We start from the raw sequence: 23785 nt of genomic DNA on the forward strand, positions 1-23785 counted from the left end.
TTTATCATTGAAACTAATTATAAAGCATAAAACCTTAGGATAATAGCAATAAGTGGTAAACTCATTGCTCTAACATGTTCTTCATTGAAGGAGGTGTTCCCTGTAACCCCGAAATAAATGTATGCAATACTTTGTAACTTTGTGCTTTAATAAGATTGATTTTTTCATTTAGTTTGCTGCTTTTTCTATTGTTGGTTGAAATATCAAATTCGTTGATTTTTTAAAAACAGAATCAGATGAATAAGCAACCATAAATATAACTTGATGCTTGACCTTGGATGAGCTCATTTATGTTTGAGCTAAAAGAGAAGAAACTCTTAAGATTGTAACATTGCCAATCATTTTTGTTAGTATTGCAAGTCACCTTTCTCAGCCCTATTTTGACAAATGGAATTGTCTGATGTTCAGTAGATCGAAAGTCAGCTTATCAGAACCAGACTATAAATGTTTCTGGAACAAAAGCTTGCAGTAAAATGAACAAAAATCTATTTTGAGTGGTTTGGTTGGTGGCAAAGTTTGAGTGCTACATTATAAATGTGACTTACAGCAAAATGAACATTTCTCGTAAAACCAAAGTTGCCACAGAATAATAGCCTTTAATATTGGCTGCTACACCACAGAAACGCCATTTCACCATTCAACAATTAAACAATTTGGATTTTTCCAAATCAATCTCTAAAACTTTCGGCAAGGCTTTCCCCTGCCTGCCCATGCCGCTACTGTAAGGTGCCCCAAGGACCATAGAGGCTCTGTAGGATTCACAAAAATGCATGTGAAAAATGTTTAACATAATTCCCATTATACACAAAGGGGATCCCAAAATGCATTGCAAAGGGCCCTCAAACTTGTAATTCCGCCACAGCTCTGAGTATGCCACCGATTTAAGCATATGTATTTTTTTTTACAAATTGTCAACTAAACTGGTGTGTTATATATTTATATTGTTTGTTTCACAAGTACTTGTTTTTTTTAGGCCAGGACAAACATTGGGTCCTGTATCCTGTGGTCGAGGAGTTCTCTCGATGTCAGCTTTAAGTTATGGAGTTATTCGAGTAGATCAAGAAAACAGTTTAACTTCTTTAACTCTGCAAGATTGTGGGCAAATTATGCCTGGAGGTATGAGTTTATGTTAAGAGTATCACTATTCAATTTGTTACCTTTGATCAGAATTAAATTTGCATTGCCTGATGCATACAATTCATACATTGAGAGTGCCAAGGATTCCTCATCAGGGGTGATTTATTTTTTGTTATACACCAAATTTTAGAACATTTTTTCTTGTGCTTGAAAACCGATTACTTTGGTGGGATTTTTAATCTTTTCTATGTGTATGTGTAAGTTGCTTTTTTTTTTTAATTTTATAGCTTCTATTTTGTTTTTATTTTCTATGCATTATTACATGGTGAAACAAAATAACTTAGACACACATAATACACTATAATTTTAATGCTAATGAAAATATTATGACCAAACTTCAAAATAAATATGAATGCATTATTTTGTCTAATATATTTAAAAGTTTTCAAAGTGGCTATCTTTAGGATTAATACAGAGCTTTAAAACATGTCACAAAATTTTTGGCTCTAAGCAGCAACTCACTTGCTGATATTTTATCCTACACCTTGCATAACGATTTCTTTTGGGATACCAAAGTTTTGTGAGATTTAGCACACACCCTTGTCTCTATGATGGATCAAACAGAACATTCCATTAGGTTCAGATCTGGGGAATAGCAGTGGCTATTCTTGAGCTCCAATGAAGTCTGGAAAATGTGTCTTGCACCAATCTTGAGTGCCTTTAGCTCTGTGTGTTGTTGTAGAATCCTGTTGGAAGGTCCATCTTTTATTTCCAAAATACTTTTGTGACCAAGGTAAGAAAATATGTTTCTTGACTAATTTTATCCCCTGATCAACAAAAACAAATGATAATTTCCCACTAGCACTATCCCAACCCAAACCATTAGATTGGGATCATTGACGATGTTTAACAGTGCAAGAAAGTCCTGGAGACAAGGTTGTGTGCTAAACTTCCAAAAACTTTGGCATCCCTAAAGAAATCCTTATGCAAGGGATGGGATAAAATAGCAGTAAGTGAGTAATTTTGCTGCAGAGCCGAAAATTTTGTGACGCGTTTAAAGCTCTATTAATCCTAAAGGTGACCACTTTGAAAATTTGTAAATATATTAGACAAAATGATGTATTTATATTTATTTTGAAGTTTGGTCATAATATTTTCATTAGCATTAAAGTTATGGTGTATAATGATGGTGTATAATGTGTGCCCAAGTTGTTTCTTGTCACCCTGTAATTGCATTCTTAAATGAAAAAAAAAAAATGAAACTGAATTCTTATGCATTTCTAATAGTCTGCCACTGGTTCTATACTGTTTTGTTGATCTACCCAGTAGTCAACTGTGGACCTAATGTAGATTTTCTAATGTTCATCAAATACTAATTAAAATACGTATTGACCTAAGATGAAAAAGATACTTAAAGATGAAAACTTCACATTATAGAGCTATACAGCCATGATTGAGCTCTGGTTTTCTCAATCTTTTATTGGAGGACTAAGTGGTGGGAAATTGCTGTTTCTCTTTCAAAGTATTAATTTATATAGAAGTAAACAAACTTCTAAGAAATGGTGCAATGCATCAAACTTGTACAAAAGGGGATGTTAGTAACAATTAAAAAGCAATAATAACAAAATCATTGTTAAATATGTCGATGAAAAGGGATTTAAGTTCTCATCCTTCAATTTGCCTCCTGCTCTAAATGTGTGCCAAAAAATTTATTACGAATGCTTTAGTATACAACAAATTTTCTAACTACAGATCCTCATTTTAATGACCTTTTTTATAACTGAAATTTGAGAAATGGATGCTAGGCTTCAATAATAATGTGTGCCATATATTAATTACTACCCAATTATTTCAATCATAATTAATATGGAATTGTTAAAATTGTCTTTAAAACTGGCAAATTAACCTTTTTTGATTGAGTTTTTGAAAATCATGGCTTCCATGGACTATTTTGATGCAGTTTTAGATATCATCCCGCTTTGGCATGATTTTTCGATTTTTTTTTTTTATTTTTTAAATTCCCCCCCCCCCTTTTTTTTGCCTTCTGATTATATACTCTCATCCCCAGGGCCGCGCCGTCCCTATGTGCGAGGTCGTGCAGTGCACTACGGCGCCAGAGTCAAAAAGGCGCCGAGGTCTAACAATCAAAATTGTTCCAAATCGAGAGAATTTCTCCAACCAAAAAAATACAATTGAACTTTTCATTATGCCCAGGCTCTGGCAAAATTTGCTACTCCTCTCACAAGAAAACCCACACATTTTTCATGTGGAGGTTTTCAAAAAAAAATGGAAGAAATAAAGAAGTTTACTCAATTTTGGTACCGGTGCCCCTAAAATTGTGATGCCCAAGTCTATGGACCTGTCGGACCGTGCGTTCATCAGGCCCTGATCATATCTAATGCTGGCAGTGAATTTACGCTGCTCATTGAAACAAGCAACCCTCTCGCTGCCTATCTAAAAGGAAAAAATATTGCCCTGTTGGTGTCTAAAAATGCTATTCAAAGACGCAATCTTTTACACTGAAAACACGTGAAGCTAATTAATGCATACATCAGCATTTTTCTTCCTAATGTGCAGCCGTGAATGATGTTTCGGTATGTCTATAGCACATAAAGTTGAGCATATGAGGCGCAAGACATTTTCTATGCCCCATTTTGGATCACCAAGTGAATATATAGTACTCATTTTAATTTTTGCAATATGTCTTTTTGTGATCTTTACTCATTGTTCGTGGGAAATCGACTATTCCATGATATCTTACGTAAAAAATACTGTAAGCCCATTTGCATGTACTTTATTAAGCCTAATATTTTTATTTTGTAGCCAACAATTTTGGTTAACCAAGCTTGACCATAATTAATCAATTCCCTCCTCCTCCCCCCCTTTTTTCTTTAACTATTTGTGTGTCTAAAAATAGATAAATAAATAAAATAAAGAGCTTTGGAAAATGCATTTGTTTCTGATATCATATTCAATGCTTTCCGCATTTTAGAATCGTTGGCTTTACAGGGAGAGATTTCAGTTACAGATTTAAGGTGAGATATCCTTGGTACTTCAATTTAGAAATGTACTGAGTACCTTGTAGTCATGTTTTAACTGGCATAGAAGTTTGATTAATTATTCATTAATTACAGGTTAGAGAAGAGAGATATTTAGAGCGGTGTTAACTTTGATACTTAAAATATTTTCTTTTTCCAAAACGCATTAGCATATCAGAGGAGCAACTGAGCTCGAAATAACTTCGAGATGTGAAGTAAAAACGTACACCAAATTTAAATACACATTTTTGAAAATTGTTTTTTTAATAAATTAAATAACAAACGCACTTTCTTCTATGTTATATTTTTCTAAAAAACCTCATTCCAGGTATTAACTATATATTTTAGTCGAATCACTACAAAAGGGGCTAAAATGAAATTTGCACGACTGCGCGGATCAGACTTGGCGCGGGCCTGCTCATCCCTGCTGTTTAATTTTTTTTTTCTAAGTGTATGCAAATATTTGTGCAATATCAAAAGAAGAAGTGTAATGTATGCAGCACTGTTCAACTATGTGCTGCTTAGTACTCTTTCAAGAATTTCATTAAATAATATTAATGAGCAGGTCTTTTCTTGTTTTATAGCCTTTGCAGCAATAGTTTCTGTGAATGGTCTTCCATTTTTGTGTAAAACTGATGAAGTTGGAGAAATTTGTGTGAGCTCTTATGGTACTGCATCATCATATTGGGGTTTACAAGGACTTACAAATACAATTTTCAAAGTAAGTCCTGCATTTCTTAAGATATCATTTTCCATGAGAAGTTTTAAAAAAAATGGTAACAATGTATTGGTTTTTTTTTTTTTTTTTGATCACTTATACATTTGAGTGAATAGAATTCAACATCTTCTCAGTTCATTTTTTTCACTTGCATATTAAATTAATATCATTTAAGTAATGTGGATAATTAAGATAAATGAAACACAATTTGTAAGGAAGATATTTTAGCGCTACGTTGCAGTCACTTCATCAATGCAAGAAGGCTCAACCTACAAAAGCAACATACTAAGTGATAAGATCGGATCATAAATTTAGGACAAGCTATCAAGCCCAGAGACATTTTACCTGTTACTCTGAGAAGCATTAAACTTCAAACTTAAGTCTTTGAAAAGGATTGAAAATTAAAGTACTTTTTATTCTCCCTGAAAGGCAGAGCAAAAAAAAGAATCATACATACAAAATTTTCAAAGGTGATTAATTTGATTGGGTTCATCCGAATTATGGTTGTTCAATTTCTTTGTCTCCCATTACACAACTTTGAGAAAACCTCTGTAGACTGTAAGTAAACATGAAAATAATTCTTGTTTTCTACAAGTTGTTGAAGTTCTTTCGTGAGTTGACTAACAATTGCAGGAATAGTCAGTGAAATTTCATTACATTCTTTATTTCTTTAAGCTGTTATTTCTTATGTTCTTTGCTGTTGCTTCTGCATAAGAGACTTTTTCTTGTGGTGCTTGGGAAAAACTCTTCATAGTTAAGAAATAAATGAATACCTTTGTGCCGAGAAATAACAGGAAATATTCAACATTAGCACAAATAAACAGATTACTGAATACACATGCATCAGAGTTTCCAGGAACCCCTTTTTCAATTCAAAGTTGTGAGCCTTTGGATATAAAGACATCCGGTAAAAGCTTTTAAAAGGGGTTCTTGGAAACCCCAAAACACATGTATTCAGTAATTTTTATTTGCTGAAAAATGTTGGATGTTTCTTGTTATTCTTTATAGTGTTTTTATCCTCTTTCCTTATTTTCTGTATTTTGTTAAAGTGTTGGCTCTTTTTATAATTCTTATCATGCACTGAATGTTATTTTCCATAATTTGCGGATATGAGATTTTTGTCAGTTAAGTTCTAGTCCGTTGGCTTTTGCTGCAGATATGGCACACCACAAATAGCTCATATGGCCATAATCTTTAGCACCAAAAAATGATTTTTTCTTTAAAGCTGTTCTATCTCAATTTTGAAACATGAAACTGTGGCTAAGTTGTTTTTTCTCATTTCAACAGCTAGACATAAAAGAGTGGTTTTTTACTCTATACCTTTGGTCATCTGCTGGTGTTTGGTACTGGCAGAATCTGCAATTTCTAAGCCATTTTTAAATTCATTTATATCTTGTTCCAAGGGCAGTTTCTTAACAACTTGAAGCTTTTATTCTTGTAAGAGTTGTTTGGTATGTGGTTTAAAATTATAGCTGCAAAATTTTCCATTTCTCTGTATAGTTTTCAGCATTTTCTATTTCATTTTCATCAGTTTTCTTTGCTTCCTGCTATTTTTGTTCTTGCTAAATTGAATAGGATTTATTTAACATATATAATTCCAACAATAGTAATTGGCAATGCCTTGCTTTCTCCTGTTTTCATTTTTGAGTTTTATATTATAATTTTTGTTTGTTGCTTTCTTGTTGCTGCAGTTTGTACTTCATCACTTTCAAGGACTTTTATTATAAAGGTTTTTTTTTACCCATTTCTATTTGCATTTAGTCTTAACTCTTGACATCTATGTTCAGTGTGCTTGGTAATTGGTTTTTCTGTCTAGTGTTTATTATGTTTTTCTTAGTATATTTTTTTTACCCTTGCATTATTTTTCTTTAGTTGATTTTTTGTTTCCTACTATTTTCTTTAATTTTGTTTTCATTGGTAGATAAATTTTTTTTACTATATGTTCCCCAAGTTCTTTCAAATTTTCTGCCTTAAATTGATATTAAGAAATATAGAATTTTAATATTTTTTAATTTGATAAGCACTAGCAATGATCATGAAAGTTTATTGCTTCTAACGTTTTTGCAGTATAATAATAAATCATACAAATTTTCAATTTGATTCCAATCTTCCTCATTTGACATGGATTTATTCTTTATGTAAGTTTCCCAGCATTTTCAAATTTAGGTTGATTTGTTCCATTAGAAACCCTTCAACGTCAAACTCTTCTTGTGTTTAGTTATTTGTCTTAAATAATAAAAAAAGCCTTGTGTTTAGTTAAAATGCTGTAAAAACTTAAGCAAATTGCTATTAAAAGAGCACTGGTGATATTAATGAAGATAGTTACATTTAAAAGAGCGCTGGTGATGTTAATGAAGAAAGTTACATTTCCAAGCACAACAAAATTGTTTCTGTCCAAAGGAGAGCAGAGCCATCATTAAACTAAGCCGAATTCAACAGAAAACTAAGCTTTTTTAATTAATACACTCTAAAACATCGTCACCAGCTTCCAGTGAAAAAATTGCATCCTGAGGCTCCTAGGTGCATCCAATCCTAAAATCCAAGTAAGAAGACAAAAGCTGAGTGAATGTGACTAGAAAAAGACCCATATTCATGCAAAATGGATTGGATTATAGTCGATCAATAAAGGCATATAACATTAATAGGTAAAATAACCAAGGAATGTAAAACTCGTAGATTAGGAATCCACCAATGAGAATGAAGCATAATAGAGAAAGGCAACCAATCAAGAGCTAAAGAGGAAAAAAGCAGAATTGAAACACATTTGTAAGAAAATTGTTTCCCCAACTCAACCGGAAAAATCATTTACTGGAGCATGAGAATTTTTTCAGCTATAATAAGCTTTCAGAAATCAAGGTTATATACATCAGAACATGTACAAATGTTTCTAGTAGCAAAATAAAGCATTGTCAATGAGTAAACAACCTCACTCTCTTACCTTTTACATTCACTTATTTTCTTGAATTTGTTGTTTGATTTTCACTTTTCTTTCTATGTTTTAAAACAAAAAACTGAATAGCCTGTGATATTGTTTTAACTTTTGTTTTTAGTGTTTAAATAATGTTTTCAATAAACCATCTTTATTTATCTCTGAGTAACAGTATATGTGAGGGTTGGAAAACATAGTAAGAAGTTTCATTCTAAAGATCTGTGTTGATATGCACTAAATAAATTTTGTAGATTGTGGCAAAAGGGATCTGTCATTTTGTAGGAAACCCACAGTTTGAAGTCCTTTTGCAGCATATAGAATTCTTGACTAATAATCTTAGCTTCTTTGCTTCAGAATAATTAATTCCCCTTGCTTTCAGGTTCATTTTAAATTGTGCATTGATTCTTAGTTTTACAATGCCGCAACAATAATTTTCTGCATGTTTCAATTTTGAAAAGCAAAATGAACAAGCGGCTCCTGAACTTTTCTTTGATTGACTACAATAGTTTCTGGAAGAAACGCCGCGGCGTTTGCGTGTTTAAAAGTGAAATTTTCGTAAGTGACTTTTTTGCCGTTGCGGCGTTTATGATCGACTTTTCTTTATATCGCCCTTACTTCAGTCCTACTGTTTTAACAAAACAATAAAGAAATAGAAATATGCACATTCTGATGCAATTATATATCATTTACCCGTCAATTAGAAGCTTTAATTAAAGTAAACGGGCCGACTGTTCAAAAGCCGAAAATATTTCCTATTCCCCAATTTTTGTACAGTTGATTACAAATGAAATGGAGCTCTGTTTAAACAGAAAGGCAATGTAAAACCTTGAAAGGAATGTAAGAAAGAAAAAAAATGAAAAACCTGTACACTGTTACATATTTCATTGATGTTAATACAAAATAAAAGCGACAGAAATTCGCAAAAACGGACCACTTCAAAAATTATTGCGGAAACTAATATGATTATTGTTCATTCAAAGTCGTAAACATGATTTAAAACAAGAAATCATTTTCTTTCCTTGCAAAGAGTATTTGCAAAAAAAAAAAAAAAAAACCTAGATGGGCAAAACATTACCGATTTTTGGAGAAAAATCGGAAATTAATTTAAAGGCGAGATTCCATTTTTAATTCTTCAAATTTTAAAAGATGGGAGATAGAACCACAAGCATAAATGTAATGTATTTTTTAATGGGTATTTTCTACTCTGATGTATCATCAATATCGGTGTAGCTGGTCATCATTTTTATGTGCTGCGTTTATGGCAATGCGGCATTTCTGAACATGAAAAATTTTTTTTTGACAGACTCTTACTCTTTCCGGGGTGCGGAAATTATACCGATGTGGCGTATCTACTGCAACTTATTGTACTAAAGGTGCCTGATCAGGGGGGGGGGGGAGAAAAAAATATATGCAGACATTTGATGCCAGGTGCTCCCCCTCACTTTCAATTTCGTGAACAATTTCCGAATGAATATTTTTGTTGTATGGTGAGGATTGAGAGAAACTATATGCCTTCCCTTTTATGCACAAAAAAACATTAGTAACTGATCTTTGTCTTTGATAAAAATGTTACGTTTACCATGCATGGGTTTTTCCTTTTTTTTCCGTGACAAAAACTTTGGAACAAGGAGGTAAAAAAACCATCAAACCAATAAAACAATACTCGTTTTTTTTATTGATTAAAATTAAAACTGGCCCGTCATCAAAGGATGTATACTGAATGCAAATTTTATCTGAAAACAACAAACACAACACAAACTTGTCTAGTTAAGCATTAATTTTCCAAAGCCAAGGACGGGAGAAATAGACCCCATTGACCCCCATAAATGACGTGCCTGAAACAAAAATTTATGTTGAATGCTAAAAATACATAACATAATACAAACCCTTTAGTTTGCGTCTTTCATTATTTATTTAGTTTAATATAAATTTTATGTTCCATATTTAAGAACAACTTTTTTTTAATTCGTCATTTTCAGTTCTTTTCCCTTTTTTTTTCAAATTCAAACATTTGCTCCTGTTTATGCAAGAATTCATGTCAGCTGCTGAATATTTTTAACTAAAACTAATTTAATATTTGCTTTGCTTTTTGTATCATAGTTTATGACCACAGGAGCTGAAAGTGTTAGTATTTTGAAATGATAAATGGATGCTCTCGAAGGAATGTTTTCGTTTTTGACAAAACAAATCTTCAACAAAAATGGTTTTATTGCACAAAAATATGAGTTTTATTAAAATTATTATTATTTTTTTTTTATTTTGCGATCGCGCTCTTTATCATTTTATTTTCTCACACTTAAAAATTTTATTACTGTGTTGTTGAAAGGTGTTTCTTTGTTTGGATTTTATTTTCATATTTTTGTAATTTATATCTTTATTTCCACCAGTTTTTTTTTTTTTTTTTTTTTTCACACTGGTGATTCTCAGCTTATTTCGTTTTGTTTTTGCAACTGTCTTTCATTAAATCCTTTTAATACTTTAAAAGTACTGTTGGTTTATTTTTGGGACAGTTTTAAATCAAAAATACTGTTAGTTTATTTTACATTAGAAATAAAATTTACGCTGAATTTGTTTCCTCTTGACGTGAGTGTAGTCCTATCTCTTCCTATTTTTTCCTCCTTTTTAAGTGATTTTTTTCCTACCTTTCCTATTTTTTAAATTTTTGATTCCTTATTTCCTACTTTTTTCCCCCAAAAAATCACTTCGGAGTCTGAATAAGTGATTAACTAAGATAAATCAAGAATTACACTTTTCTGATAAAAATAACTTATGCACAGTTTGTTAAAGACTGTATTTTAAAATGATATATTTTTTTAATTGCTAGTTACATGAGTTTGAATGCAAAGTAATGTTTGAAAACTTGCTGTTCTTAGATGCAGCCTTTGTATTCTGATGGAACTCCAGTTAATGATCAGAATTGGGTTCGCACTGGATTATTAGGCTTTATTGGTCCTGTGAGTATTATTTATTTTGAATTTTCATGCATGCCAATCAATCATGTTATTTATTTATATTTTGTCTTTAAAATTTTAAATATTGTAGGGTGGCTTGGTTTTTGTTTGTGGAACTCGAGATGGTCTCATGCAAGTTAGTGGCCGTAAACATAACACAGATGATATCATTGCTACAGTTTTAGCTGTGGAACCAATGAAGTTTATCTACAGGGGAAGGTGGGTGAACATTTTTTGTGAAACTTTTAACAGCAACTTTGTACTTAGTACTTTTATTTTTAATAACTTTGTATTTTCCTTCAGAATTGCTGTTTTCTCAGTAAAAGTACTGAGAGATGAACGAATTTGTGTTATTGCTGAACAAAGACCCGATTGTGCAGAGGAAGAGGTATGAAATTTGCAACATGAGTTAACAAATCAATTTTTTATTGTTTTTTTGCATATAATTAGAAATCCATCATTATTAGCTTTTTTTAATGACAAAATACAAGATTAGCATAAAAGAATATCCCGGTTTTAAAAACTTATACTGCATAAACTTACACTTAGCACTATAAATGATACATAAAAATAAAGGTAAACTGAAAGTTTTTTTCACTCACAAATGTTGAATGTGTGCACTCATCTATAACATACATTTTGAAGTGTTTCACTGTCAATTTTGTGTAATGATTCAAATATGCAATCTTTCAGTTCTTGCAATGTTGTAGGCAATGGTGGTGTATAAACAGTCTTTAATGGAACCCCATAAAATTTTTTAAAAAAATAGAAAAACATGATGTTAGGTTTGGGGATTTGACCGGCCAAAACATAAAAGGTAAATCATCATCACCTGCACGGCCAATCAACTTTTGCAGAGTGTCAGTGGTGCAGAGAAGTGTGTGTAGGGAGGGGAATAAAAACACCCCCCCAGAGGTCTTGGTTTTAACATTGTTGCCAATACTAATACAGCAATTAATACACATGTAAGGACTGTTGTGCCCAGAAAACCCCTTCCAGAAGGAATTTTTGGCTTCACAAGTGCAGAACATGCACGTTTAAGTAGTTACATATGTTCAAATAAACTTGGACAGTTTATTTTTATGTATCATTTGTAGTGGCAAGTGTATTAGTTTATGGAACATAAATTGTTGAAACTGGGATATTCTTTTATGCTAACACTGTATTTGTTTTTTTTTATCTTGAATTCAAAATTAACTTGCCTAGTTTCAATTTTTATGCAAGACAACCTTGTTTCTGTACTGTGAAAACAGAAAAATTCTGCAGTTTTTGTTAGCCTACCATTTAACACTACCATTTAGTTAATTGAATTTGGTTGAAACTTTTGATGGAAATTGCCTGTCTGTGAAAGTGTTTGATAGTTATATGATGATCAAACCTTCTGACCCTAAGTTGATTTATTTTCTCATAGTTGGGTCAAACCTTACCTGGCAGCATACATGATGGTGTGATTAGGATCTGCATAGCCTTCATAATGCTGCCAAGTTAGCTTTTCCCCAACTATAGATAAAGCAATAAAGTTATGGTGGTTTGTTTTTACAAACCAGATAAATGCAAAGTACAGTCAACTCTCTATAACTCGAAGTTCCAAGAGCTCGGCTCAAGCATTCCAGTTATGGAAAGTTTCCACAACAATCTCAAGAGTTTAGGACCCGATGAAAACTTCGAGATAAAGGAATATTTGAGTTATAAGCTTAGAGTTGTCGAAATTCAACTGTATGTAAATATAAAAATGGACTTTTCCCAATAGAATCTCTCTTGATTTAGTAGAGAATCTTAATTTGATATTCATAATGTAAATTAAGTTTTAAAAACTAAGAGTTTATCTTATAATGGTTCCCCCTTCTATTTGACAAATAATGAGTTCTCTATGCCTCCTGCAAAAAACTGCCAACTAACTGGAAATCAAAGGAAGCCTCATCTATGGATGGAAAAACACTAGAAATTTTTGGGCAGACATACATCAGGTTTGAAAACTTGACAGATGACTCTAACCTTGATGACATTTTGCAGTTTCTTACTAAATATGGTGCTTAAAATAATACCAAGTCAGGGATCTGGCCAGAGGAAATTTGGGTCCGTTAACAGACCCTTCACAAAAATCCGATCAACCAAAACGGACCTTTCACAAAATCCCGATCAACCAAAACAGACCCTTCACAAAATTCCTGATAAACAAAAACGGATCTTTCAAATTGTTTATTGAAAGAGCAAATCTCAAATTAAAATAATACAGCATATTTCCTGTATAAAAACGATAATGTTTGGAACCTTTTTTAAAGTTAAATTAGAGGAATTAACTTATACAAAATTAGCTAATTTTACAAAAGAAAAAAAAATCGGCACTCTTGTGATGCTCCTACAAGCCATAAATAATTACTAAGGCCAAATAAATATAATGCCTGTTGTTGGTTTCTTTGAGAGAAATTAACAGCTGAAAGTCAGTTTGGTTTTTAATTTTGTTTGTTTTATGCAGAGGTGTTGCTGTAAACTTCTTTGAAAAAGTGTCAACACATTCTCTGAATAAGCGTAGTAAGCATTTTTTTCCCCACTCATGATTTAATAATCAATAATATAAATACAGCGAAATGAACTTAGAACTGCAAAGGATAGTAGGGTAGGGGGAGGGTGATCGCTTCAGATAGGGTTAACAAATTCAAACTTATCGCCACTTTGCGTCTGGTCGATGTTTAACTATTATCCTTTAAATTAACTCTTATTTACCGTTTTCTTTTAAAAAATTATTATAGATGCCTACATTTTTAAAAACGCAATCCTTTTACATCCAATATGAGAAACATATTTTATTCTTTTTTCAAGTTAACTTCGCTGCAGTAGGATGCAAATAAATGAAAAAGTCTTTATTTTTGTAACAAAGTTTATTTCAAGTTTTTAAAGCGGAATTCCATTTTCTTTTATGAGTCACTAATTAAAATGCTGAATCGATGGTTTATTTTTATTTATTTTGTTTTTTGCTTCAACTGTGTCCAGATATTAATGATATGTTTATCATAGGACTCTAAAATGCAATTATAATTTAAAGGCAACTTTAAAAAATGAAATAAATGTTTAGCAATAAAAGCTCACTTTATACCCCCCTCTAATAGTTTGGCACCTGGGATTATTGCCCTGTCTGTCCTTTCCTTTGGAGGACCTGCAATAAAATTCTGGTCTCTATGCTGGGTTCGTCATTTTCCCCCTTTCTAAAGTTATAAGCAAATTAAAAAGCATTTCCAGTTGTAAAGTAATCGAGTTTCAAACAGCAAGAATGATGAACCTACCATGGAGGCCAGAAGTTTATAGCAGGCCCTCCAAAACTGAGGATAATCGGGACAATCATCCCAGGGTGCAAAATATGAGTAGGGGCTGTAAAGTGAGCTTTCACTGCTAAAAATGTATTCCTTTTTTTAGAAGGAAAATTGACGAGGAGCGTTACCTTTACGAAAGTACTAATCTAAAAGATAACAATTTAATTCATTTGCATCCAATGCAGTTTATGAAGTATTCCACAAGTAACTGAAATAATTTGTGAAATGCATCTGATGTATGTTGACTAAATTAGTTTCATTTCAGATATATTGTCGCTTCATTATATAATTTAATGTGTTAAAACTCACTACTATAAAATGAGTTCATGTAATTTCCTCCCATATTTCTTTTGTTCTGAACTGAGTACTAGTATAGTAAAAAAATACAGACAATGTATTTTGAAAGTCAAAAATATGGTGGAGCATTGGAAAATGCTGTTCAGTCTTGTCAAGTTGTCATTATTTATTAATAGACTGAAAATAAAAAGGTCAAAAAAAAAATCTAAAAGTGCTAGATTTTTTTTTTTTTATTTGATCAAAAAGGGTTTTTTACTTATTCATATTTTTTATTGTTTTTATTTTTTTTCTTTCTTTTTTAACAATCTAACAGTTGTGTCACCTAGTAAACATACTTTTCAAATCTTATAATGATTTCACTGAAACTGTTTTGTAAAAAAAGTTATTGCTATTCATTAACTAAGAAATGGATTTATATTCAAATCCTACTATTTAATGTAATTAATTTCCCCATATTTTTTTATATGTATGTATTATATCATCAATTATTTCATCATGTTGTTTCCTTTATTGCAGAGTTTTCAATGGATGAGTAGAGTTTTACAAGCTGTTGATAGCATTCATCAGGTTGGAATATATTGTCTTGCTTTAGTGTCTCCTAATTGTTTGCCAAAGGTAATTTCTCTAGCATGAACTAATTATTCAACTTTGTCAAGAAGCATTCATGTCATTTTTGTTATATTTATAGAAAATGAATAGTAAATGAGTTTTCTTGACATTTTAATAATACATAATTTTTAAGTTTTGGTATGTGTCAGTAATGATTATTTATATATGTATTTATTAAAAGTATTGCACACTACAGAAAAAAATCCACTTACAGTGGCAAAAATAATATACAAATAGCAAATAAAAACAGATTATACATTTAAAATATTAAATCATGTGGACTTAAAATTGTAAAATGAAATTTTTAAAATGTTTGAACCACGACAATGAATGTTAAAAAGTTTGTAAAATTTAAAAAAGACAGAAGTTATCTACATAGCTAAGTCTGGTTAAAAAAAAATATGCTCTCATTCTTTTCCAATGTTAATATTATATTCGATTCATGTTTAAATACATTAGCCCTGTCTGAGAATATGCATGATTTGTTTTCAGATTTAAACTTCATTTTTCTTTATGTTATGAATCGTAAAATGTGGAGCAAATGGATAATGACTTATTGTGATCATGTAAAGTAATTCATTCAATCTTAAAAGTACAGTAAACTCTTGATTATTGGCAAACAGCTCATCAGGGTTGTGTTTTCTGCAATCTTTCACATCTACAGAAAATATTTAAAAAAATCGGCAATGATTTTACTGAATGTATGTCAGTGCCGATTTTTTTTCACCCCGTTCCTTTTTTTTTAATTTACCCATTCTAATGTAACAAGGAAAAATTACATTTTTTAACAGTCGTTTTTCTTTCCTTCCCCAATCAAGCATCTTAAACATTAAAACTTTGCAACATTAGGAAATGCCTTACCATTTATATAATAGTACTACTTTATTCTCATTGAACAGCAAGAAGTAATATTCTCAGGCGCTCTAAACTATACAAAATGTCCTACATTTGCATACCTGCCAAGCCTTCCGGATTTCCCGGAAGTTTTACACATTTTTATTTCCTTTTCCGTTTTTTCCGGTTATGTGCAAAATTTTCCGGATTTTTCACGTTTTGTAGGAAAAAAAATGTATCTCGCCAGTTTTGGCGCTAACGATTCTTTTGTGGAACATTTTAGGCCAAGTAGCCAAAGAAAGGTTGCCGTAGGAGAATGGCAGAAGAAGTGAGGCAAGATTATGACATCACGGAGTGATACAGCGCATGACTTCATCGGGAATCCAATCAAAGCAAGCGTCGCGCCTGGCAACTAGGGGCTCAATTTCGGCGCCGATTATCTTCTCGTTCTCTCAGTTCGAGCTGTTTTTGCTTTGTTCTTTTTTTAAAATGAGTACCAAATGTTATTTCCAAACTTTTAAAAAAAGCAATAAAAGTAATATTTACTAAACGAAAGTAAGTTCAATTGATATGAAATTCATAACTAATATATTGTTAAATGAAAAGAGGATAGGGGTCCTGTTTGATTTTATTTTGCGTTAAAATCTTGTGGATAAAAATTAAAAAATCTTCCGGATTTTTTTTCTCGGAGGTTGGCAGGTATGCATTTGCAAATGGAAAAAAAAAAGAAAAACATTTTTTTTTTCTGATCAGATTAGTGCTGTATTTTTAGTTTTGAGAGTTTACAAGTTTGTTCTATAATGAGAATTTTCGTGGTTATTGGCAACTGCCAAGCTTCAATTTCTTAATCATCTGCTATCTTTGCTTTGACTATCTTGTTAATGAATTTTAAAAGCTAACATTTGTACATTCTGCATATTATTTCAAATGCACTATTTCAAGTTTTGATAAAACTGCTTTGAAGGTCTTCTGATTTATTGGAAGAAGAAAAAAAACTTTCTTATTTTAATCAAAAAACTTCTTTTTCACTTAAAGAAGTTGTCAGGAGTTGATACATTTTTGTTTTTTAACTTTTTAAGGTCTTGTTTTTACTTTTCATATTCCTATTTCACACTATTTATCAGTATTTATAAATAACAGAGCAGCCACTCTCAAAGTAAAAAAAAAAAACATGTACTGTTTATCTCAAGGGTTCTCAAAATTTTTCGACTCACGGCATCCTTTGAAAATTTAGAATTTTCTCACGGCACACTGGGCACCCTGGTCTATCTTTATTATGCAAACAACTAAAGTCCTTATTTTCAGGGGGGGGGGCCACATGTATGCACACTTTGTGCATGTATGTGCAGCATATGCAGCAAACGATTATATCCTCCTCCCAAATAGTCCTATTGTACAACAATCTACTTTTCTAGATCAAATCGCGGAGGATAAAATGACGGCGGACAACATTTTCCTTTTTGAATTTGTCAACTTTATTATTTAGGTTTCAAGAACAGTATGCAACTTTTTTTATTCTAGTTAAATTTCAGTGAACCACATAGAAACAAAATTTACCTCAAAATAAGATCAATTGGTTTTGACATTACTCTTCTGCAACAACGTTTGCTACACTGTTGCCTGTTGGTTAAAATTGGCTTGTCGATAACACTTTATGTCAGTTAGGCTTTTTGATAATGATGAAAGCGGATCTAGTGTATTTGTTATACTATCTCAATGAACGGTGGATTTCCTTACTGGTCAACTGGGTATTATTTGGTACACTCACCTTACATATACATACAGTCAACTCCGGTTACAGCGCGATCCGACTTACGCAAAAATGGCTATAACATGAATTTCTCAGGAGCAACGAATTTTAGAGCTAAAGCTAATTTCTAAAATATTTAGAAAGAAATCATGATGCTAAGTTTTGGCTCTGTTATAGCTTACTAAACATTGACTTCATAAATGTACTTTCAGCCTTTCAGCATCACTAAATGTGCAAGTTCCCACACATACACACTATAAACATAGCTTTATTAGTGTGTATGTATCACCACTCCTCATTTTTCATTTATTTATTCTGAATATGAAAGGTGTTGAAATATTGTGGCACCTAGGCACGCTGTTTCATCTAAAGTTTGAAGATGGAAACAAAAAGAGAAAGTTAGGACAAAAGCTGGGGCAATTTAAGAAAAGGTAAAGATTCTTGATGCCTTTAACAAATAGAAAGTGGGTTGAAGGTAGCCCAAGAATTAGGTATGAGTGAATTTTTCATAAGTACAATTAAAAGTCAAGAGAAGGCAATCCGTATGTCCAGACCTTAGTTTTAATATGAAGCTTGCAGAGTAGTGTTTAAGCAAAATACAAACAATATGAAATTAGAATCAGCTCTTGTATTGTAGATTATAGAGACCCTGAAAGTGGGGTGTCACCATAGATGTAAAGGTTATGAAAGTAAATGCAAAGCTACTATATTAAAAAAATATATTAGAATGACAATCAGATTGCGGACATTAATCATCATCTTCAATTTTCAAGTTATAAATAACTTAATGTATCTACTGTGTAGTTACTCTTACAGTGCAGTGCTTTATTATTACTACATACTGTACATACCACATGGTGCAAGACCTTCCGTCTCAGGACGGATTTCCGTCTTGACAAAATTTCCGAGACGGAGGTCGGGGCGGAAAGAAATTCAATGACTTTCTTTTAATTTTGAATGAAAAAAGAAAAATTGAATGTTTGAAAAATATGCTTTAATATTACTAGACCGTTCCATAACCATGAATTTACATCGACATTCTCTCGGTTTTCCGCCATGTGCTTGTTTTGTTTGCAACGTGCTTTTGGAGGAGTGGCTTTTCGGCTCGCGCCGTTTGACTTTTTTTAAGTATAGCTTTATTTCCAACTCGCTGCATTGCAGACCGAGGAGTTGCTCGCTATTCTCCCTGATTTTTCGAAGCAATCGGCTCTAATTGAAAATTTAGCCTTTTCTCATGCTATTTTCGATCATCCTTTCGTTTTTTTCATTTGTGTGTTTTTTTTTTTTTGCAAACTTTACACGCATAAATGAAAATTATGTACGCTCTTAAAACAGGGTGGCGACAGATCAGGGAGATCAGGGAAAAGTCAGGGAACTTTATTAATCAGGGAAAAGTCAGGGAAATATCAGGGAATTTGAAAAAATAACAAAAAATCAGGGAAAATTGATTTTTTTTGAAGAATTTTTTTTTTTTTTTTTTTTGCTTTACAAAATTAAGTACTTTTAATTCCCTACGCATTTTCCGCAATTATCTGTTCAAAAAAAAAAAAGTAAAATTAATGAGGTGCGATTATACACTGCCGCATATTTGTGCATCTTTTTTCCTCAACGTCAAAGTATTGAATCTTACTTATTAACCACAGGATGAACTTCCTAAGATTGCTTTTGTGTCTGTTAGGTTGTTTATTTTACCTAGCTTGAAATTTCCTTTTATGCTTTCAATGCTACGTAAAATAAACAACCATACAGGCAAAGAGGAAGCCTTCAATTATGTCTTAGCTCCTTTGCCTTTATTCCATTGTCTCAAAGTAATTAGCATACTATAATCACGATTTCAAGAAGAAATCTTTGGTTTTTGAATTAATACTATAAAAGCTTAAGAGTTATAACTTCGCGTTTTTAATTTAATTGCTAAAATTGAACTTTCAATTAAAAAAACTTTGTTTTTTGCCGTTATAGTATTTGTTGTCACCGCAGATTATAAAGGTTTTCTTTTCTTCAAACTTTAGTGATTCCTTAATTTTATAACCAAGTTGTATTTTTCTTTTATATATTTTGAAATTAACTAATTGCTTTTTTTTTCCTCTTTTTCCCTTGCATTTCAAAGTTGTTTGTTACAAAAGCGATCTAAGATTTTTTCTCATTACATACTGAAATCATTTGAAATAGAGTTAACTTGTGTACTTAAGAAAATATCTTTATTCTTTTATTGTTAAAATGCTGTATTCATTCATTAAAACCTATGTTCATGATTGGAGAAAAGCTCCCTATGAATGGTTGTCAAATGGTTTCATCTGTTTTGCATAAATATGTTAATTAGTTATATAAAAATAACTACATTACTTCTATTCTTTCACTATTACTTGTTATTCTTGCAACAATTATTATACTGTTTGAAAACTGAACTGAAAAGTAATTGAAATTATTTTGAACTATCATAAATACACATGTTTTTAAAAGTAATTTTAATAGTTTCTTAAATTCTTATGCTAAATGGTTTCTGGAAGTAAATTTTTTTTTTTTTTTTAATTTTCTATAATCTTTCCATTGTATAAAAAATTTAATATACTGTTTTGTAGGTCATTCCCCCCCCCCCCCCAAAAAAAAATTGTCTTGTTTTTTTTTTAAACCATTTTATTAAAAAAAAGTAGCATCTTTTAAAAGTATATCTTTAGTTAAACAACTTTACATAACTTAAAACGTTTAAAATACTGCATTTTATACAAACATACAATGGATTTCAAGTAAAGCAAAGAAAGAAAACCATTATCATTGGTAACGTAAATCAGGGAAATTTGGTGAACTTAATCAGGGAAATCAGGGAAAAGTCAGGGAACTTTGTTTCACATTTCCTGTCGCCACCCTGTAAAATGTCTTAAGAGTTGAATCTGCATCACCAATTGAGAGTGATTGCTGACAAGATGAAATATTTTCGCCACAGCAAAGGGCGTCCACATACCAGGTAAAACGGAAACTATCAAGGATTTTGAAGATTTTAATGAAAATGGGAATTTTGGAAATAATCGGGGGGGGGGGGGGGAGATTTCAAGCTGGTTGGAAACACCGATGGGCAAACCATTCCTGCATTTTTGACAATGACTTGAGGAATCACTAAATTCTAATGTCATTGATTCGAACACTCGCTAGAATGGAAATATGGGTGGGGGAGGGAGAGAAAGGAAAGGAGAAAAATAACGGCAGCACGAGTTTGCGAAAAAACGCTGCTCTTGCAAAGAGGGTAATCTGTCCGCAAATTAACCCACGATACTGAGGTCTTAAAACGTTGCTATCTTGGACAATCTAGGGGGGGGGGGTACTCACGGGTTACAGTATAAAAATATCGAAAAACTGAATTGAAAATATTTTTGAAACTAGGAGTGTTTCGATATTTCTCCAGTGCAAACTCTTAAAAATTTAAAAGTCAAAAAGTTTTAGGCTGTCTCTAATGATATAAAAGTGGGTTTTAAAAAGAATCGAAGACTGGAGCCTTAAAAACACTAATTTAGGCAATCTTTGGTGAATTTATGAGAGATGGTTTCGGTGTTCTAACATGAAAATGGTTTGTAGCTGATGTATTAAAAAACTATTTGAGGCTATACTTAAATGACTTAAGTTAAAGGGAATTTGCGACCCTCTCCCGAAAACTGTTTGCAATTGAAGTCTTAAATCTTTCAGGCTGTCTTTGGCAATGTCAAGAGGGAGGGAGGGGGCTCTCTTTAGGCGAAATTCCGAAACTGGAGTCTTAAAAGCGCAACTTTGGACCGTCTTGGGGTTTGAGGTCTTCCTTTCCCAAAAAATATTCAAAGCTGAAATATTCAGAACTCAGCTTTAGGTAATCTTTGGAAGACTTAAGAAGAGGGAATTCGAAGGCTTTCTCTCAATACGTTTCAGAATTTAAATTCTTAAATCTTCGGTGATGAAAAGGGGAAACCGCATCAAATTTTAGTAAAATTTAATGAACTTAGAGGAAAGAGTTCGGGGGGGGGGGGGGGGGGTCTCTCTCCCCGAAGTATTGAAATGCTATTTTGGCTATTTTTGAGTGAGTTAAGAGTTAGGGAATTCAGGGGTCTTTCTCGAAACATTTTCGAAATTGAAGTCTTAAAACTTTGGGTTGTCTTTGGCGATGTTTGGAAGGGAGTTGCTCTCTCAATAGAAAAATAAATCTTAAACAAAAACTTACTCTGTGTTTAGTAAACATAATGAGAGGGGGGGGTTCCGCACCCCCAGCCCGAAATATTTTAGTTTCTGAAATTTTAAGAGCTTTGTTTTGGGTTGTCTTTGGATGACTTAAGGGGGAAGGGTGTATGAAGATTTGTTCAAAAAGTTTCCAAAATTAAAGTATTAAAATTTTTAGGCGGTCATAAATCATGTTTATAGGTAAGAGGGGTACTATTCCCTACGAAACAATTTAGAAACTGAAGCCTTAAAAATTGAAATTTAGGACATTTGTGGTGAATTCCGAGGAAGGGGTTCGGGAGTTCTCTTCCGAAAATTCTTTGATGCTGAAATATTTAAAGCGCCACTTTAGCCTATATTTGAGTGCCTTAAGAGGGATGTGATTCGGGAACCCTGCCTGGAGTTAGGATTCAGTTCCCCTATTTCTTATTTTAATTAATGAATGTTGGAAAGGGTACATTGTTTAAAAAATATATCTACTTCACTGAAGCGATTTTTTATTGCTAATTTCACCACCTGTTATCCTATAAAAGAATTCTTTTTCAAATGAAGACTGTGGGGGAATGATGACAGTTCATTATCATTAGTCGGCCTTACCCTTCCCCCACCTTTCCTTCTTTTCTAGTTTGTTGGCGCTACCTTGGGTAGACTTTCGAATCAGAACTGATTTATGTTGCAAAAGTGAAAATCTTATGTCCTAAGCGATTTTATTGCTACAACAAAAAATATTTAGGATCGGCAAAAAAACTAATGATGGGGTGCTGCAAACGCTTTTACCCCTTACATTATCCAACATCGTCTAAAATTTGCGTTTTTGAAACTTCAATTTTGAAATATTGCCGAAGGAGGGTTCCTGAAATCCATCCCTTCAATAGTGCATTCAAAAAGCGTATAAAACGTTATGAAATTTAAATTACAATTTCCTTTTTAAATCTTCGATTTCGGGAAAGCCCATAGCGTCCCCTCCCCCCCCCCCCCTCTTTCTTTAATATTTTTTGAAGGTTGCCCAATATTGTGATTTTGGGACTATCAGTTTGAAATAATTGATGTAAGAGTCCCTGAACCCCTCCTTTCCCTGAACTTTACCAAAATGGCCTACCACAGCGTTTATTGGACTTTAATTTGAAAAAATTTCTGGGAGAGAGCCCCCAGACCCCCCACCCCTTATTGCCGGATTTTAGATTTTTTGGAATTATGATGTCAAAACACTTAAATATTACAATTTTAAGGTTTAAAATTTAAATCAAATAGATTCCAAAACTTGCATTGTTAAAATCTGCAACATTTATACATACAAATTTTTCCTTAAGCCCACATGTGGGCGGGGGGGGGGAGCTGAAAATATTTTCCGTCTTGAACACATCACCAAACTTGCACCCATGACGTACCATAGTACTGTTTTATTTTTATGTCTCTCTCTCCCATTGATCATTGATTTTGTGCATCGTAACAGTATTTTATGTTGAATGATGCAACTTTTTTAAAAATATGGTAAAACTTCAGCTTTTTATGTAAGAAACGGTAATATATAGTTAAAAAATGGCCTAAAACAGTTTAAAGTGTCTAAAATGATTCGGTATGTTAATAAAAAAAATCATATACACAACACTTTTCTACAACGCTAAATTTCAACTTACGTGAGGAATCTTGGAACACATTCCTCGTAAATTGAGATCCGACTGTACACTTATACCAAATTATGGACACTTTGCTGCACCCAGTTTGAGAACTCCTGGTTTATCTAGTGCCTTGATCTCAAAACTTCAGGAAACATTTTACCATTCAAGGGTAGTTGTAAGGGAAAATTATTCTAATTAAAGAAGAGACCGAGGGGACATGATTCAGTTGTTTAAATTTATTAAAGGGTCATTCCATACAGATTAAACGGATGAGTGCGCTCGACCATTTTTAATTTTTTTGAAACTCATATCCCGAAAAGATGCATATGAATGATGCTTAAAACCACTTTTATTTTTTCTCTAACCTTACCCTTGATTTTTTAGAGGTCATCAAAAGTGATTTTTGCAGTCAAAAATGGGACTTTTAGACCTTTGCATTTTGGCCAAAATCTATTTGAATTACATTTATGGCTGTTAAT

General features: G+C 32.4%; 1 protein-coding gene across 1 annotated transcript in view; it reads left to right on the forward strand.

Annotated features, from left to right (window-relative positions):
* Positions 1–23785, forward strand: part of LOC129218299 (disco-interacting protein 2 homolog C-like) — a 125790-nt gene that overhangs the window by 56461 nt on the left and 45544 nt on the right. Inside the window, exons 20-25 of the mRNA XM_054852534.1 lie at positions 974–1116; positions 4700–4836; positions 10636–10716; positions 10805–10932; positions 11017–11101; positions 14835–14933. Coding sequence (XP_054708509.1) covers positions 974–1116; positions 4700–4836; positions 10636–10716; positions 10805–10932; positions 11017–11101; positions 14835–14933 — 673 coding nt within the window. The remainder of the gene's footprint in view (positions 1–973; positions 1117–4699; positions 4837–10635; positions 10717–10804; positions 10933–11016; positions 11102–14834; positions 14934–23785) is intronic.

The sequence above is a fragment of the Uloborus diversus genome, chromosome 3, assembly GCF_026930045.1.
Source record: "Uloborus diversus isolate 005 chromosome 3, Udiv.v.3.1, whole genome shotgun sequence".
NCBI classification, from domain to species: Eukaryota; Metazoa; Arthropoda; class Arachnida; order Araneae; family Uloboridae; genus Uloborus; species Uloborus diversus.